This window comes from Drosophila serrata, unplaced genomic scaffold (genome assembly GCF_035046125.1).
Source record: "Drosophila serrata isolate PLE 108 unplaced genomic scaffold, ASM3504612v1 contig_334, whole genome shotgun sequence".
Classification (NCBI taxonomy): Eukaryota; Metazoa; Arthropoda; class Insecta; order Diptera; family Drosophilidae; genus Drosophila; species Drosophila serrata.
In genome coordinates, this window is record NW_028257232.1 from 1,727,869 (window position 1) to 1,743,020 (window position 15,152).

Consider the following 15,152-nt stretch of genomic DNA (forward strand, 5'->3'; position numbering starts at 1 on the left):
CAAAGATATAGAATGTTCGGATTTCCAAAGTTAGTTATCTATTATGTTTTTATCAAAACCGATTAGATATATTGGTCATAAATGATGACGTCTTGAAGCCAATGGTTGATAAAGAGACCAAACAACTATAAAGACTTACAATTTTTCCCTCTAAACTTTTTACGGGCATTGCGAAATAAAAACATTAATTAAATGTTAGTGGTAATAAAAATAAAATGTTTAATGTCGATACTCTCTTAAGAAAACATATCGATAGTCACGAGCTTTACGTTTTTTCGGCAATCAGCTGAACAGTTAACAGATTTTATCACCGTTTCGAGCTGTTGCAATAAAAAACTCCGATTGGTTGTGACTCGAAGCGGGAGTGACTCGAGAGCACCATACGCTTATCGTTATCAAAAGCACTCAGTTCCCTGGATAAGATGCGGGACTGCCGGTCCCTAAAATGAAATGCGGCCAAACCGACCGCGACCGTTAGCGAACTAAGGGGCAAATGCACGGCACTTGGACAGCGGAAAATGGCGAGGAGCAGAGTTCCTTGCTGGCGACGGCGGCGGATAGTTCCGCCACTGGGTCTGACGATGAGGGTCACCATCGTACCAAGGTCAAGTTGAGGAAGCTACAGCGGCGCAATCGCCTGCCGCTGCCAAGGAGCCTGAGACGCCTCGGCTGCTACACTCTGAGCGCCTGCATTGTGCTGTTGCTGATCTTCGTCTACCTGCCGCTCATCTACATGGATGTGCACAGGCGTAGTGGTAAGACAATGTATGCATTGTAATCCAAACCTCATTAATTTTTACGTTTTTGCAGCTGGTCTGCCCGACTGGACCCTGGAGGCCTCCCGGAGCATAGGCGACTATCTAGATCCCGGACAGGAAACGGCGGACATTGTACCCCGTGACCTTTGTCGAAACAAGACCTTCCTGGTAATCGCCGTCTGCTCGGGCCTGGGCAACTTTGTTCAGCGCCAGACCATACGCGAGACCTGGGGAAACACCACCGAGTTCAATTACCCGGCCTTCCTTAAACTCCATGGCCACCTCAAGGGTCGGTACCTGCCGCCGCTGCCGGAGCGTCTCAAGCTATACGCCGATTACCTGCGCGGCGTGAGTGATTCCCTAACCGCCACAGTGCGCATTGTCTTTGTTATTGGTCGCAGCCGGGATGAGGCACTCTTAGGAAACGAGACCCTGACTCGTATTCACAGCGAAGCGGAGCAGTACAATGACATAATTCAGGGAAATTTTGTGGACAGCTACAACAACCTCACCCTAAAGTCGGTGATGGCTCTGAAGCACATCAATAGGAGCTGCTCGAATACCTCCGCCTTCTTCCTCAAGTGCGACGATGATACCTTCCTGAATGTACCCAATCTCTTGCACTTCCTGCTGGGAGGCACTATACCACTGTACAACGACACATTAGACTACCATGACCGCATCACCTTTCTGGCCACATCGCCGCAGAACCGGATGAACGACACCTATGGGGTTATGTACGGCCATCAGTTCTGCAATGTTGTGCCGGTCAGTGATGTCACTAGCAAGTGGTACATGCCCTCGTACATGTATCCGCTAGAGGCGTATCCAAAGTATCTCTCCGGCGCCGGCTACCTCCTCTCCATTGACGTGGTGCAGCGGCTGTACGAGGCGTCGCTCAATACAACGCTGGTCTATCTGGAGGATGTGTACATCACGGGTCTATGTGCGCAGCGGGCCAATGTCAAGCGTCGCCACCATCCGCTCTTCAGCTTTGCCCACTCGAAGAAGCCGTGTGCCTTCAAGGGCACCATCTTACAGCACCAGGTGAAGGATGACAGTATGGTGGAAGCCTGGAACCACGTGTCCAACTACTCCATCAAGTGTCCCCCGCCCGAGCGGTACTTCAGCCAACTGCGACTGCACAAACGACCCAACTGTTAGGACCCGGCGATTTCCCAATACTTGACTTTCCTTTTATTATTTTTTATTAGTCTGCATAGGATAAGATATCAGTTATGAGTAATTACATAGTATCAGTTATCTGCTAAATTCGTTGCCTGAAAAGGTAATACTTGTAACCTTCATAGTTTTTTCCAATAGTCCGTATAATTGCCGGTTAAAAAATATTTGTTTTGTTCACTTAATTCTCTTCTAGGTTAATTTGCGAACATTTAGTCAATACTCGCGGTTCTATAATGTTTCTAAATTCTTTTAATCGAATTTTGCTATAGGTTATTTTCCTCGTTACGCTGACTAAATCTATTATATCCTTAGCCCAGACTCATAACTCTTACTAATTCTAATTGACGAACACGAGCCTCCTTAAATTTTAAGGCCCCTCTGCGATATATTTATATACGTAAATGTTACTTAGTTATGTCCCATATATAAGCACCCTGTAACCTTTTAACCCCATATCAATGTTAAAAGTAATGCACACATATACATATATCGTACGGAAACATCCCTTCTGGCTTCCGGACAAGGACCCTAGACCCTATATCATACAAATAGATTTAATGCTAGATCTGTAAGTATTTATTTTTTTAAGTACTGATATCAGTTACTACTGTCCTGCTGCATCTTGCATTATTTATATTTCCTCGATTCAGACCTGTTTTTAATGTTGTATTGTAACTTTATTTGGCTGATCCACGCACAGAAACTGTAACATAATATATAATCAGTTGGTAAACGTGTGATACAGAAAAACGGAACAATATTAAATCAGATTGCCAATATATAGTTGTTTGTTCAAACTGCAAAAGAAATGAGAATAAAATTCGAAATATTCGAGTTTAGCTCAGTATTCCTTTTATTTGTCATAAGATAGCTTAGAGTTAAACACATATAATATCTGTTCAGCCTAAAGTCTAATTATCGGCAATTGGCTTGTGTGTTTTATATTTATTCTAGCTGTCAATGATCGATGAGAGAAGTCTAAGGAAGTATTTCACCCCGGATTGCTTTTTACACACACATATACTCCTTGGGATTACCGGCTTTGTAAGCGTTTCGAAAACATAACAATGCATTAGGAAATGCGGGTCTTACATAAATATTATTAAATATTATAGGTGCATAATATTTCTTTAAAATAATGAACATTTTCTTAGCATTCCCCTTTTTATACAATAGATCTTTTCTCTTAGTTTTTATTTCTTAGCAGACATGATAATGACCGTCAAATCGAAAAAAAAAACAATTTAGTTTCTTTAAAAAAAATGTGCTAAATAAAAAATTCCTAAAATGTATAATTATTTTTAAAAGAATCGTAGATCTACGATGATTAATATACAAAATTGTGGCTTGTTTAGCATCCTTTGTCTTTCGTCTGTTTAGGAAGAACCTTAGGTCCTCGCGTTAAGTTTTTCCTTCTGTGGAGGGACCTCTTATGATCACCACAAACTAGCCTTGTATGTGTCCCGTGGCAGCGACATCTTCGGGTGCGGTAGCCTCACCGGCCTCCTCCTGGTCGGTCCCACCGTTTTCACCACTGTTGATTATAGGTGCCTCACTATTTCCAGTCTCTCCATTGTCGTCTTCTTTGAGAAGGATCTCAGGAGGCTCTGTGGTTTCCAGTGGAAGGGTTTCTATTAGTTCATCAGCATTTAAATCAGTCGCGTCTAGGGTGGCATTTTCGGAAGTGAGAGCACTGGGACTACTGGCCAAGGCTTTCATCAGCTCTTCAGTGGCACAACTCAGTTCGATGCCATCCATGGAAATTACTTCGTCGATACCGCAATCGAGTAATTCTTTGGGAGGTTCGTCTAATTCAATCACATCCATGCTTTCTACAAGCTCACCTGCCAAGGACTTCCCATTATCAGTCGATGTGTCCATAGCTTCAAGTAGGTCCGCGGCTGGGTCTTGTTTTGTGAGTTCTTCATTCTGGAAAATGGATTCTTGTGGCACAACTTTATCTGCATCTTGGCTTGGGTCTGCCTCTAAAGGAGCTGCTGCTTCGGTAGGCGCTTCTGAGACAGTTTCAGTAGGATCTTTCTTATCTTTTTCATCTGACTGATAGCTTTCTGGGATTTTGTCGGTCAAGGATTCATCTTCATCAATAGCCCGTTCCTTTTCGGACGCCGGTGGTTCCTTTTCCTTAGATGATTCTTGATCTGGGTCCTCTTCTTCAATGTCTTCTGTCCTAGCTACTTTCTTTAAAGTAGTTTTAGACTTAAGATCCTTTTCTTTCTCAACAGTTTTTTTTTCTGAAACAACTTCCTTCTTTTTCTTCTGTTCAGTTTTATCTTTTTCTGCTAGTTCTTCAGTCTGAGACGGGGATTCCTTTTTCTTTTCATCGGGACTATCCTTTTCTGATATATTCTCCGAGATAGCTTTGTCTACTTGACCTTCTTCCCCTACAGCCTTGTTCTGCTCTGCTGTTACCGCCTTTTCTCTCTCTTCTGTTAGTCTTTTTTCTTCTGTTTTTACTTCCCCTCCTGTTTGTGCTTTCTGTGATATTTTTATCTTGATTGCAGTCTTTAACATTTCTCCGATTTTTTCCTTCTTCACGGGTTTATCTTTATTCTTGTCGTCCGGAAGTGGTTGCTTATCGGACTCTTTTAGCTTTAAGTCTTCGGACTCTTTTTCCTTGTTCGTAATTTCTTTTTCTTGCAATTTAGGAGCCAAAGTATTTAGTTGAACTTCAATTTCCATAGGCTGGTGATCGTTGTTTGGCGGAGAATTCTTCACTGACTCCTCAAGATCAATTTCACTTGGAGCTTTGGCTGGCGATGCTTCCGCAGTATCAGGAACCTTGGCGGCATCTCCTTGAGCATCCTGATCCCGCTGTCTGATTCTATCCATCCATTGGCGAGCCACCTCAAACTCGTCCTCAGCGCGTCGGACTTTTACCACGCACTTCTTTTTCAACTTGACATCGGATCGCTTCAGCTCCTCCATACGTTGGCGTTCTAGCTGCAGCAATGCTGGATTGGGTTTATTCGTGGTCTTCTTGCGCGGCTGCTTCTTCTGACCGGGAGAAATGGCCTTGGGGTCACCGGAGCCCTCGTGTATGTCCACTTCTAGCAGGCTGGCCAAGATCGTGGAGCTGAAGGCAGCCACATCGATATCAGTTTGGTTCTCTATCACTTCCTTCTTCGGAGCCGCCGATGTCACCGATACAATCTTCATCATGGCCTTCTGTTGTGTTGAGGTCGAGGGAGTGTCATCGTCGTTATCGGAATCTATGGTAATCGTATCCGTTTTGGGCTCCACAATCTCGATTTCGTTGTCTTCGTCATCGCTGGCTTGTTTCTCTGCAAGATGAAAGAAAATTGATTAATTATATGTAGTTTAAATACTAAAATGCGCTTAATCATCATCACATCGGATAAACAGCAATAATTACATGAGGAAGTTGGCAAAAGGTTTTATTTACGGCTTAACTATAATCTCGAAATACTAACTAAAGTAAACCAAACTACACTGTGGAATGTAATGCCTAAGTGTTAAGAAAACGCATCTCTTCAAGCGGGAAATTGGCTCGCATCTTTTGGAGCTTCAGCTCGCTGGCCCGCGTCGGTAGTTGTCGCTCCATCTCGCGGCAATAGCATTCGTACGCAAATTTGGCCATTTGCCAGCGCAGTTTACAGGCCTTGGCATCCCGCTTAAATCGTGGCAACCTCCGCGCCACCTCTGGCCACAGACGCTCCCTGGCTCCCACATCGTTGTAGTCCACATGGCGGGGATTCCATAATGTAGGATAAGCCCGTATAGCCAGCACCAGTTGTTGAACAAACTGCTTGTCGTCAGGCATATCCTTTAGCTTGCCGGCCAGGTCGCTACCATTAGGCACGCAATCCTGCAAAGGCTCAAACTCGTCGCGCAGGTCCTGCTCATCGATTTTGTACAAGAAATACAGGCTGGCCAAGTACTTTGAATACTTTAACTCGAGATTCGCAAAAATTCCCTTGTCCTTAATGCTCTTAAGGCGGAAGGACTTGTACATCTCATACATTTGTTGCCAACGCTCCACCAGGTACTCGCATGCATAATCTGAAAAATAAAAGAATTTTTAAGAAACAAAAGAGGTTTGGAGTTCGAACTCTTACTAGGCGCCGACTTCCAAAAGTTTTGCCACAAAGACTTTCTGGTTTGCTCGTCAATACTGTTAAACTCTGGATCGGTGGATTTGCGCCAGAGCACGGGATGGCTCTTGGCGAAGGTGATAATCCGCTGATCGATGGCACGCACCTCCAGGGGTCGCATAGGAAAACGCGGCATAGGTTTACTTGGTGACAGTGGCGGAGGAGGCGCCTTCTGCTCCTTGTGTTCCATTGTGTTCTCAATGACGTCCAATTGCTTTCGTTCAAAACCATCGCCATCGTCTTCGCCACAATCCACCGCCAGCCACTCGCTTCTGGGACGATCTCTGTTGGCCAAATAGTTGGTGGCCTTGTCGAAATAACCCTTAAAGCGCTTTCCCTGCTTCAGTCGGCGCTCGATCCGAACGTAGCGCTTGCGTACGTTCTTCCATCGCAGCTTGATGTCGTCGCCACGGGGAAAATGGGTTGCAATCACCCGCCACTGTTTGAGAGTAACCTCTTTTTTTCCATAGTCCGGATGACGGGTGCACCAGAGCGATGGATATTCGCGGAGCAGGCGTGTCAGCTTTCGGTCGTAGGCGTGGGCTTGTTCGTTGCGATTCATGCTCTCCTCGGTACCCAGTTCGCCGAACTCCTCGTTATCCAGATCATCATCATCCAAATCATCATCTAAATCCTCCTCATCGTAATCAAAATCGTTTGCCTCTTCATCGGCATCTTGTTTCTGTTCTGGCTCCAACTCAGGAGTTTCCTCCTCATCGATCGGATCGCCTTCGGCTCGAACTCCAAGCGGCATGAGCGGCGGCAGTGGCTCGCAGTCCTCGCCCTCCTTCAAATTGGCATGCAGACTTTTGCGGTACTCATACACCTGGTTGTGGAAACTGTTGCAGCCAGTGTTAAAGAGATCCACATCATCCAGCTGGCCATAGCAGACATAGTCGACGGCTGCAAGAAGCAAAAGAGACCAATAATAAGGCTTTAACAACTACTGCTCGGTTCCATCCCATTGCCTGTTCCTTGGATAGTATTTTGCTAACACATGGACCAAGCTTAAACCAAATCGTTTCTTTCCATCACAGCCAATGAAATGGAACTCGCAGAGTTTTTCATAAATCAAAGGATACTTACATACAGGCTCTCATCGCTGATATATTATGTAAACAAAAAAATAATAATCACACGCGCAAAACGTAAACCGAAGTGACAACGTCGCCGCCCGTCCATGTGTCGAAAATATTAACCAAAAACAGATATAGGGATGGGGATGCCTCCTCAAAATTCCATCAAGGGTTTTACATTCCCATAAAGTTTTGTAATAAAAAAAATATATTCTTTGTCGTAAACACAAAACAAAAACCTACCAACCCTACACACCTTATCACTAATAAAATTAAGTAAAGTAACTAACACAAATGTGCAATATAAAATATATAATTGAAACTCACCGGCAGCTAGTTGCCCGTTTTCGAGACTATTTGCATCGTTCTTGAAGCCCATCTCCCGCATGTCCACTAGGCACTTCTCCTGCAGATGCTTGAACCGCCCGATGGCGTAAGTCATGAGGTAGGACATGTGAATGTACAGCTCCTTTAGGTCAAGGTAATTGCGAACCTGGTTGTACGCATTTGAGTGGGTAAGTGACACCACTTTGCCGGTGAGGTGGGTGCAAATGTCCATGGCGCTGAAGATCTGCTCCTGCAGCTGGGAACGTGCTTGCCCCAACGTCGTGTTGGGGAAATTGTGCCGCACAAGACTTGGAGTCTTAGGAGGACCGGGCACAGGAGTAATCATCAAGGTCTGTCCACTACCTGCACTCCCGTTGACGTTCGGTGTTTGGACCTGTGCTGGCGCTGGAGTGGTCGCCTGGTTTTGGTTAATTCGCACAATTTGCGGTGCCCGCTGCTGCTGATTGGTCTGCGGATTGTAGATTCCAATGTTGTTGCCAAATGCGTTACCCTGCATTGGCGGTCTGCCAATAGGAACCGGACCTCGCGGACGAATGACCACACCCGGGTTCATTGGAGGAAGAACGATCGGCGCTGTTGGTGCCGGTGATGCCACGGGCGGTGGGTTAGATATCGGCATCTGGCGTTTGACTTGAATTAGCCGTCCATTGGGAAGGCGGTAGGAGTCCTGTTGGGCAGCGCTGTTCAGATCGACACGGAACCCATTGATGGTGTGGAACACAGGACCACTGTTCCGCACCACATTGGGCACCACAGTGCGTCGCACACTCGTGACACTGCTAGGAGAACTCTGACGATACCGAATTCCTGAACCACTAAGCACCAAAGGCGGCGGCAGGCTGGTCCGTGGCGCTCCCATCGAGGTGGAGGGGCCGGTACCATTGCTGGAGCTGCTCGTGCTGGGACTCGGTCCCGTGTAATTCTGCTGGACGGTGACAATCCTCGGGGTAGTCGTAATACCAGACGCCGGCCCCGGCTGACGCCCTGGCGGTTTGGGGAGCATGGAGAGCTGACAGTCGGGCTCTAGCATGCTGAGCAGATCGGGTGTGCACACGACCTCGTCATTGGATGATTTAGAGCGTTTAGTGGCCGGTCCCGGACTCGCCTTCGGCGGTAGTGCCCTCTTGCCCGAATTTGCCGAGCTGCCCTGACTGCGTTTCGATGTATTCGACTCCAAGCTCTCCATAGAGTCAGAGAGACTTGTAGCTTTCGCCTTGGCCAGGCGACAGCAACTCGTGTTGTCCTTGAGCATATGGCGGCGGGCTTCTAGCTCAGACATCTGCATAGATTGTAGAGCTCTGTGGATTTAAGAACATTTAAAGGAGTTTAGGTGGAAAGGTACTCTAAACTCACTTCTTTGTGGATTGGATGTAGTTGACCAGCGCCCAGTGCTGAGCCCGCAGTGGCCAGAGGATCTTCGAGGTGCAATTGAAGCAGTTCCAGTGCTCGTTTTGTTCAATGTCCACAATGACGCCCTTGGACAGGTTCTTAACGATGCACGACTTGCAGAAGACGTACGGGCAGGTGGAGCAGCAATAGACTTCGCCTCCCTGACCGCACCATCGGCAGTACAGCTCCGAGCCATCCTCGCCTTTGGAGAATTCGCCGCTGTTGTAGAAGTCGTGGCACTTGACGCAGTGCGTCACACGCAGTATGGGATGCATTTTGATGTTGTTCTCGCCTGCGAGGGCGGTGCCCAGATGCTGGCGGCACACGGTGCAGTGAACTCTGCGCTGGTTCACAATGTCTACGCTGGGATACATCTTCAGATAGAAACGACGCTCCTCTTCCGACAGCGATGCATGCATCTCGAACTTGGAACCTGATAACGCCAAAGGACGAAGGCATTATTGGGACCACCACGCTGGACGACGACTTATCAACACTCACCCAAATAGTCGACATCAATTTTTGCCATCGGCGAGGGTGATGGCGTTGCCGCCTTCACCAGCGCTAGATCGCTGCCTCCCGTAGTGCTCATGATGTGTCCTGCTCCTGGGGGCAAATCCTGTTTCCGTGCAAACTCCTAAAAATGCCAAGACTCCGCAGAATCACACAATGCGCTGGCCGCCGCAACAACAAAGCGGCGCGCTAATCGCTGTTTTTGTTTGCCAACAAAAACCCGCCCTCTGGTGCGTGTATTATACTTTTTTGTTGTTGTTTTTAACCGGCAAAAGATCTTCAGCAAGTCGAAAATTTCCTTAGATTATGTGTTCACATCAAACTGTTCGGAAAATGAGAATAAAGATTTTTTCACCCGAGAATGTCAGCCAGCTGAATTTCAATATGGCGGCTACTTCGGCTAGTTCCGAATGAAATTTTTTGCACACGAAGCTGTACGAAGTGTACATATATAACAAGATTGTATACTGAATTATGTCCGATTTGTAAAGTTTAGTTAGGGATTTTCTTCGTAAAGTTGAGCTTAATCTTTTGTGATCCTTCAGGACAACATAATTCCCCAAAGCGTTGATCATCAGCAATTAATTTGCTAAAAAACGGAGTTAACCTTAAAAGCCGGTTTAAAGATCACAATTTTATGAAAGTAATTAAGTTCTATAAAAGAAGGGATAATATTAATATATTTAATAATAATTTAATACTGAGTTTTCAATCTTTGCAGATCTCGGCAACCCTGAAACATACTAGTTGTCTCTTTCCCACTTACAGCAAGGCCATAAGAACCCGAACGCGGTGAGAAAGAGAACCATGATGATTTAAATTTAAATTTTATATGTTTAGGAGATAAAGTTCATAAAATATAGTTATTTCTGTTTATAATGTGATTAATAAATAACTCATTTCCCCACAAGTTGCCCTTTTAGACATATTTTTCGTAATCGAACCAGTTCATAACTGCGTAAGTCAGTGTGACCATAATAATTGTTGATAACATTTACTGCTACACAAAGTTATATATACATAAACAAAAAAAATAAAGCGTTTAAATGGAAGAGGGAAGTCGAATTAAATTTGGATATATTTTAAATTTATGTTTTTTATTATATTTTCTATTTTATATTTTCGTCAGTTTTTTAAACTTAAAAAACAAAATTTAACATTCCATGATTTAAGAGAACTTAAAAATTCTTTAATTCGTGCATTTTTCAAACTTCTTTTATATATATGCTCAGAAATCATCTTATGTTTTTTTCGCATAGATATCCTTTAAAGAAGCGATAGATATCGATATCATATTTGTCGAACCCAATAGTCGATATCGATATTGTTATTCTCTCAATATATTTTAAAAGTTAATTGGCGGTAATTCAAAATGAATAAGTTTTGGACAAAATAGTTAATAACTTTCTGCTACAATGAGTAATAGATAGAAAAGGAATAACTATTCCCCAAATATTAAAATTTAAGTATGCATTTTTATTTGTTCGGATATAGGAGTTATTTTCAAACATTTAAATAGTTATACGATTTTTGCAATAATAATGAAGTAAAAATCAAATGTCCAATTGAATTTAATGTATTTATTAGAATAAGGAACTACAACTAGTTGATTTTGTGGATACTGTTGCACCCTGCACGCTGCCTACCATCCAGATTCAGCGATGTCACTATAGTTAATATCCCTTCTAACTAGGTCGTTTCTGTGATCTGTATACAAATTATAAAGAAAATATACATATATGATGGACTTGTTTACACATAAAATATTTATAACTAAAAAGCGGCGATAACGATAATTTTGGATTTCCTTTAATTTGGGGTTCTTCTACTCCATTATCTCTTTCTTTCAGTTTTCTATCTGCTTTGCTACAATCATACGCGTGTCTGTTTTATCACAATTGTATTCCTTTTAGTTGGCTTTGCATGGTGTTTGCATGTGTAAACAAGAAAATATATATCTATATATGCGTATAGATTTTGGGTATAAAATAATCCTGGTTCCATGCCTGAGCACCGGCTGTCTCTCTGTGCTGAGTAAGTGAATGTGGATGACTTAACTTAGGAAAATATACAACATGAAGATGATGAACTAAGTGAATGTCCGGGCTCAGGACATGACGCAATGGCGGCTTCCGATTATCTCTCCCTCTTCTTCATTGTCTCTTGGCTAGTTTTTTGCTCCTAGAGCTTCCGCAACCCCTGATGCTTCTGCTTCTTGGCCAGCAGCTGCTTCAGGCTGAACGAGGAGAGGGCTATGCCAAAAAGTGCCAGCATGGTGGCCGAGCGGGTCACAACACGGTTTGGCGCCGACGAGCTGGTGGTAAAGCCATGGCTGAGGTGCGTCGTGGCCTGTGCGGACAGCTGCGGCGCCTGTGGGAAAGACGATAAGAGAACAATTAGTTTAGGTTGTGAGACATTTTAGGGTATTTATAGCTGGCCAAACAATAAACTTGGCCCACTGCCCGACACGCCCTCCCACCTAGGCAAACTACGCAGCGAAAAACATCAACCGTTGGCAACGAGTCTCAAGTGCTTTGGTCCGGCCACACGAAGTCGATTACCCCACACACATTCCTACGTTCATTGAACTGATATTAGCCAAGGGGGGGCGATGTAATGCCTGATTAGATTCTCACTAACACTGTGGTCACGCTTATCTGTGCCTTATCAGGTTAAGCCAGCTTCACGGATAATCTCGACTTGAAAGGTACCGCTGTCTGAGTGACGCAGTTGGTGCTACGACCTCCTTTCCAAAGTTCACGTCTGCTGATAGCAAGTTTAATGCTACATATCTCTCTTGGCCACTTGAACATGCAGTAGACGCGTGCCTAGCATTATTAATCTGCAAAACGCGTCGCCAAAAAGTGTATATTTAATACAAACAAAGCGGAATTGTTTATAAATAAACGAACTTGAATTGTGGTCCGTCGAATGCATGCATAATTTCATATGCAAATTTATTTGAAATTCTGGAAAAACGTTCAAAAAGGTCCAGTTTATGACGTTCGCTTGGCATCTGCAGTCGTTTCCATTTGTTCAATCATTTGCATCACCGCCTGGGCGCGTGGTCTTCGGCCCATGGCCGGACGCGTCGTATTCCTTCCTCCTCCACGGGCCACTGGCTTTCCCGCTGCGGAATGTCGGCTTACTGCGTCCATAAATGACTTCGTTGGATTTATTTCCGGAATACTGATAATGATATTAAAAGCCGGTTGGGCGTCAGCAGCAGAGGGACTTCGTGGCTGCGTGGATGCTTTCTGCGGCGGGGAAATGAATGGATCTCCCTTTGGGCTGGTTGGATTCATAGGCTTAGCAGGCTGCGTTTCATACTCTTGCTTCGCTGGATGCTGTATTTTTGGAGCTGGTGACTTGGCCTTAGGGTTAATCTGCCTTCCTTGAGCCTTGAGCTTTGGCGAAAGCAATAGTGTGACGGGAATTAGTGGTATTTCCGCTTTAGCTATCGTGGCCTTTTGGGGTTTGCTGATCTGCTCGGAAATTTTTACATCCAGGCAGCTCAAATCGGGTAGCTGTGGCTCCAGGCTAGGTTTAACTTTTACTAGCTCTTCCACTTGCGTCTCTAGATCCGGCAGAGAGTCGAGATTCAATTTAGGCTCTCGTGCTGATTCATCGGAGTCTGATTCCGTGACTGGAGTGAGTTGCTGCAGCAACTGACGGATAAATTCGTCGTCATCGACCGCATCGGGGTCTTCAAATGGAATCCGACTTTTCTCCCAAGTGGCATTAATTGGGGTATCAGCAGGAAGATTTTCAAGCAGAGAAGGCAGAGATTTTTGAGGCATAGATGGTGGCGGAGCTGATGGCAAAGAATCCGGCGTAACTGGTGGCATAGATTGTAAAGGAGTTATTGAATCTGATGTCTCAAACTCCACCTCTTCGTCTGAGGAAACCTCATCATTGTGTGGCCACAAACAAGTCCTTGCCTCGCACTTGAGCAACGTTTCCTCCGCGAGATTCAGGTAGAAGAGGCGCAGCTTGTGATCCCTGCCCTGTGACAAGCACTCCTGGCACGGATCACCTACCCGTAGCTGCTCCATTTCGGTCTGTTGAATGTGTGTGGGTAAGCGTAGGGGCTGCCCCCGAGACTCGCCACGCGCGGCCTAGAGCAGCTTTCCGTTGTTCTGGTTTAATGTCGAGTGCTCACCTGACCGAAGGTTAAACGGAAAGCGTACAGACCGAGATTGGTTGTTTTCATGGTCCGTTCCAGTTGCTGATAATCGGGATCTGCGGGCAAGTACACAAAAGTTCCGGTTATTCTAGCGCAGGCTGAGCTTACATAACACGAATTGATTTTTCACTGAATTTTCTCAGCACTGCTCGGTGCTTGACAAACGACAAGTGACGACAATAAAATGAGGAACTGTTATCACTTACGTTTCGGGGAGCGCTCTCCTATCGCCACAGCAGTGCAGCAGTCGGATTCTCTATTATTTAAAATAGAGCAAATCAAAACCAAGAAACTGAAGAGAATAAGAATTAATTCTAAGTGTGAGAGCTATTGGTGGCACTCATTAGACTCGATAGTCTATTTATCGAATAGTATTGGCTAAACTTTTTATTCGATACTTTTACAAAACATGTGTATATCGATATGCGTAACAAAAACGAAAAATACCGGTTTCTTAGCATTTTTAATTTAATATGATGTTGTAGACGATCGAATATTATAATCGATGGGCGTATTTAATATATTATGAAAGACAAAAAATACTAATGGATTTGGAGCCCAAGTAGATATTTAAAAAAGCATGTGAAAAGTCGTGTTTTCACGAATTTCTTAATATCTCGGCTAATAAAACGCGTGCAGCAATACCAGATATGCCAAAATGAAGGACATTTATTGTAGTTTTACCCTACCAAGTTTCAATTTCTTTAAACCTTCAGTTTTTCAGAAAATCGCATAACAGTGATCTAACCTCGAGGTCGGCTCCATACAAAATAGGGCTTCAAAAATTGTAAGGCATGCACCTATGCCCGGTGTATAGGCTTACTTGGGGAAAATTTCAATTGTTTTTAACAGTCAGATTTCGAGAAAATCGAATAACGGTGAGTGGCGTATTTGGGCTGAAAGCTAAGGCGCGAACTATGAAAATGGAACCAGATGGGAACCTGCCGAGAACCACTCGCTGAACTAGCGAAGAATAAATATATCCGGCATCACTGCCTGCCTAAAATTAAGTCAATTTGATTTAAACTTTATGGTTAAACCTATGTAACAGGAAGGTATTAAAATAAACGGCATCACAGTTCTGAACATTTTGATCCATGTTTCATCAAAATCCGTTCAGTCGTTAATGAGAAATCCTGACTTTTTCATTTATTGCCAAAATGTATATATGCATGTGTGTATGTTCGACAAAGAATATTAAATAAAATAATGTGATTTAAACTTAATGGTATGACGTATTTATGCAAAAGCAATAAAGGGCAATGGAGTTCTAAACATTTTAATCCATTATATGTGTACTGTTGAGAGTATATAGAAGATTAACTGCAAAGTTTTATTAAGAAAGCTTTAAATATGAGGGTCTAGTTTGCTTATAATTGGACAGACAGACAGATCAATATGGCTAGATAGACTTGGCTGTTGATGCTGATCAAGAATATATATACTTTATCGAGTCGGAAATAATTTATTCACTGCTTTGCTAATTTTTGACCTGAAATCTTATTACAAGGCAAGGGCATTGAACCACTAGATTTGAGAATCAAATTTTCGAAATAACATTTAA

At 44.0% G+C, this 15,152-nt stretch overlaps 5 protein-coding genes across 5 annotated transcripts; 1 reads left to right on the forward strand and 4 right to left on the reverse strand.

Moving 5' to 3' along the window:
- The first annotated feature begins 235 nt into the window (after positions 1-235).
- GalT1 (beta1,3-galactosyltransferase 1) lies at positions 236-2,782 on the forward strand. Its single transcript, XM_020945681.2, has 2 exons — positions 236-755; positions 811-2,782. Exons 1-2 carry the CDS (start codon positions 494-496, stop codon positions 1,920-1,922), a joined length of 1,374 nt encoding a protein of 457 aa, XP_020801340.2. The 5' UTR covers positions 236-493; the 3' UTR covers positions 1,923-2,782.
- A 607-nt stretch (positions 2,783-3,389) lies between these two features.
- On the reverse strand, positions 3,390-5,120 carry LOC110178465 (uncharacterized). Its single transcript, XM_086837937.1, has one exon. The coding sequence runs from the start codon at positions 5,118-5,120 to the stop codon at positions 3,390-3,392; it is 1,731 nt and encodes a 576-aa protein (XP_086694063.1).
- Positions 5,121-5,333: 213 nt separating this feature from the next.
- ADD1 (ADD domain-containing protein 1) lies at positions 5,334-11,387 on the reverse strand. The gene is made up of 5 exons (XM_020945680.2): positions 9,391-11,387; positions 8,854-9,322; positions 7,480-8,798; positions 6,041-6,979; positions 5,334-5,984 (listed from the first exon to the last, which is right to left on the reverse strand). The coding sequence occupies exons 1-5, from the start codon at positions 9,479-9,481 to the stop codon at positions 5,431-5,433; spliced, it is 3,372 nt and encodes a 1,123-aa protein (XP_020801339.2). The 5' UTR covers positions 9,482-11,387; the 3' UTR covers positions 5,334-5,430.
- On the reverse strand, positions 10,858-14,032 carry LOC110178461 (uncharacterized). The gene is made up of 3 exons (XM_020945598.2): positions 13,795-14,032; positions 13,565-13,644; positions 10,858-11,772 (listed from the first exon to the last, which is right to left on the reverse strand). Exons 2-3 carry the CDS (start codon positions 13,613-13,615, stop codon positions 11,584-11,586), a joined length of 240 nt encoding a protein of 79 aa, XP_020801257.1. The 5' UTR covers positions 13,616-13,644; positions 13,795-14,032; the 3' UTR covers positions 10,858-11,583.
- Positions 12,320-13,558, reverse strand: LOC110178460 (uncharacterized). The gene has a single exon (XM_020945597.2). It carries the CDS (start codon positions 13,455-13,457, stop codon positions 12,399-12,401), a length of 1,059 nt encoding a protein of 352 aa, XP_020801256.2. The 5' UTR covers positions 13,458-13,558; the 3' UTR covers positions 12,320-12,398.
- Positions 14,033-15,152: the final 1,120 nt, after the last annotated feature.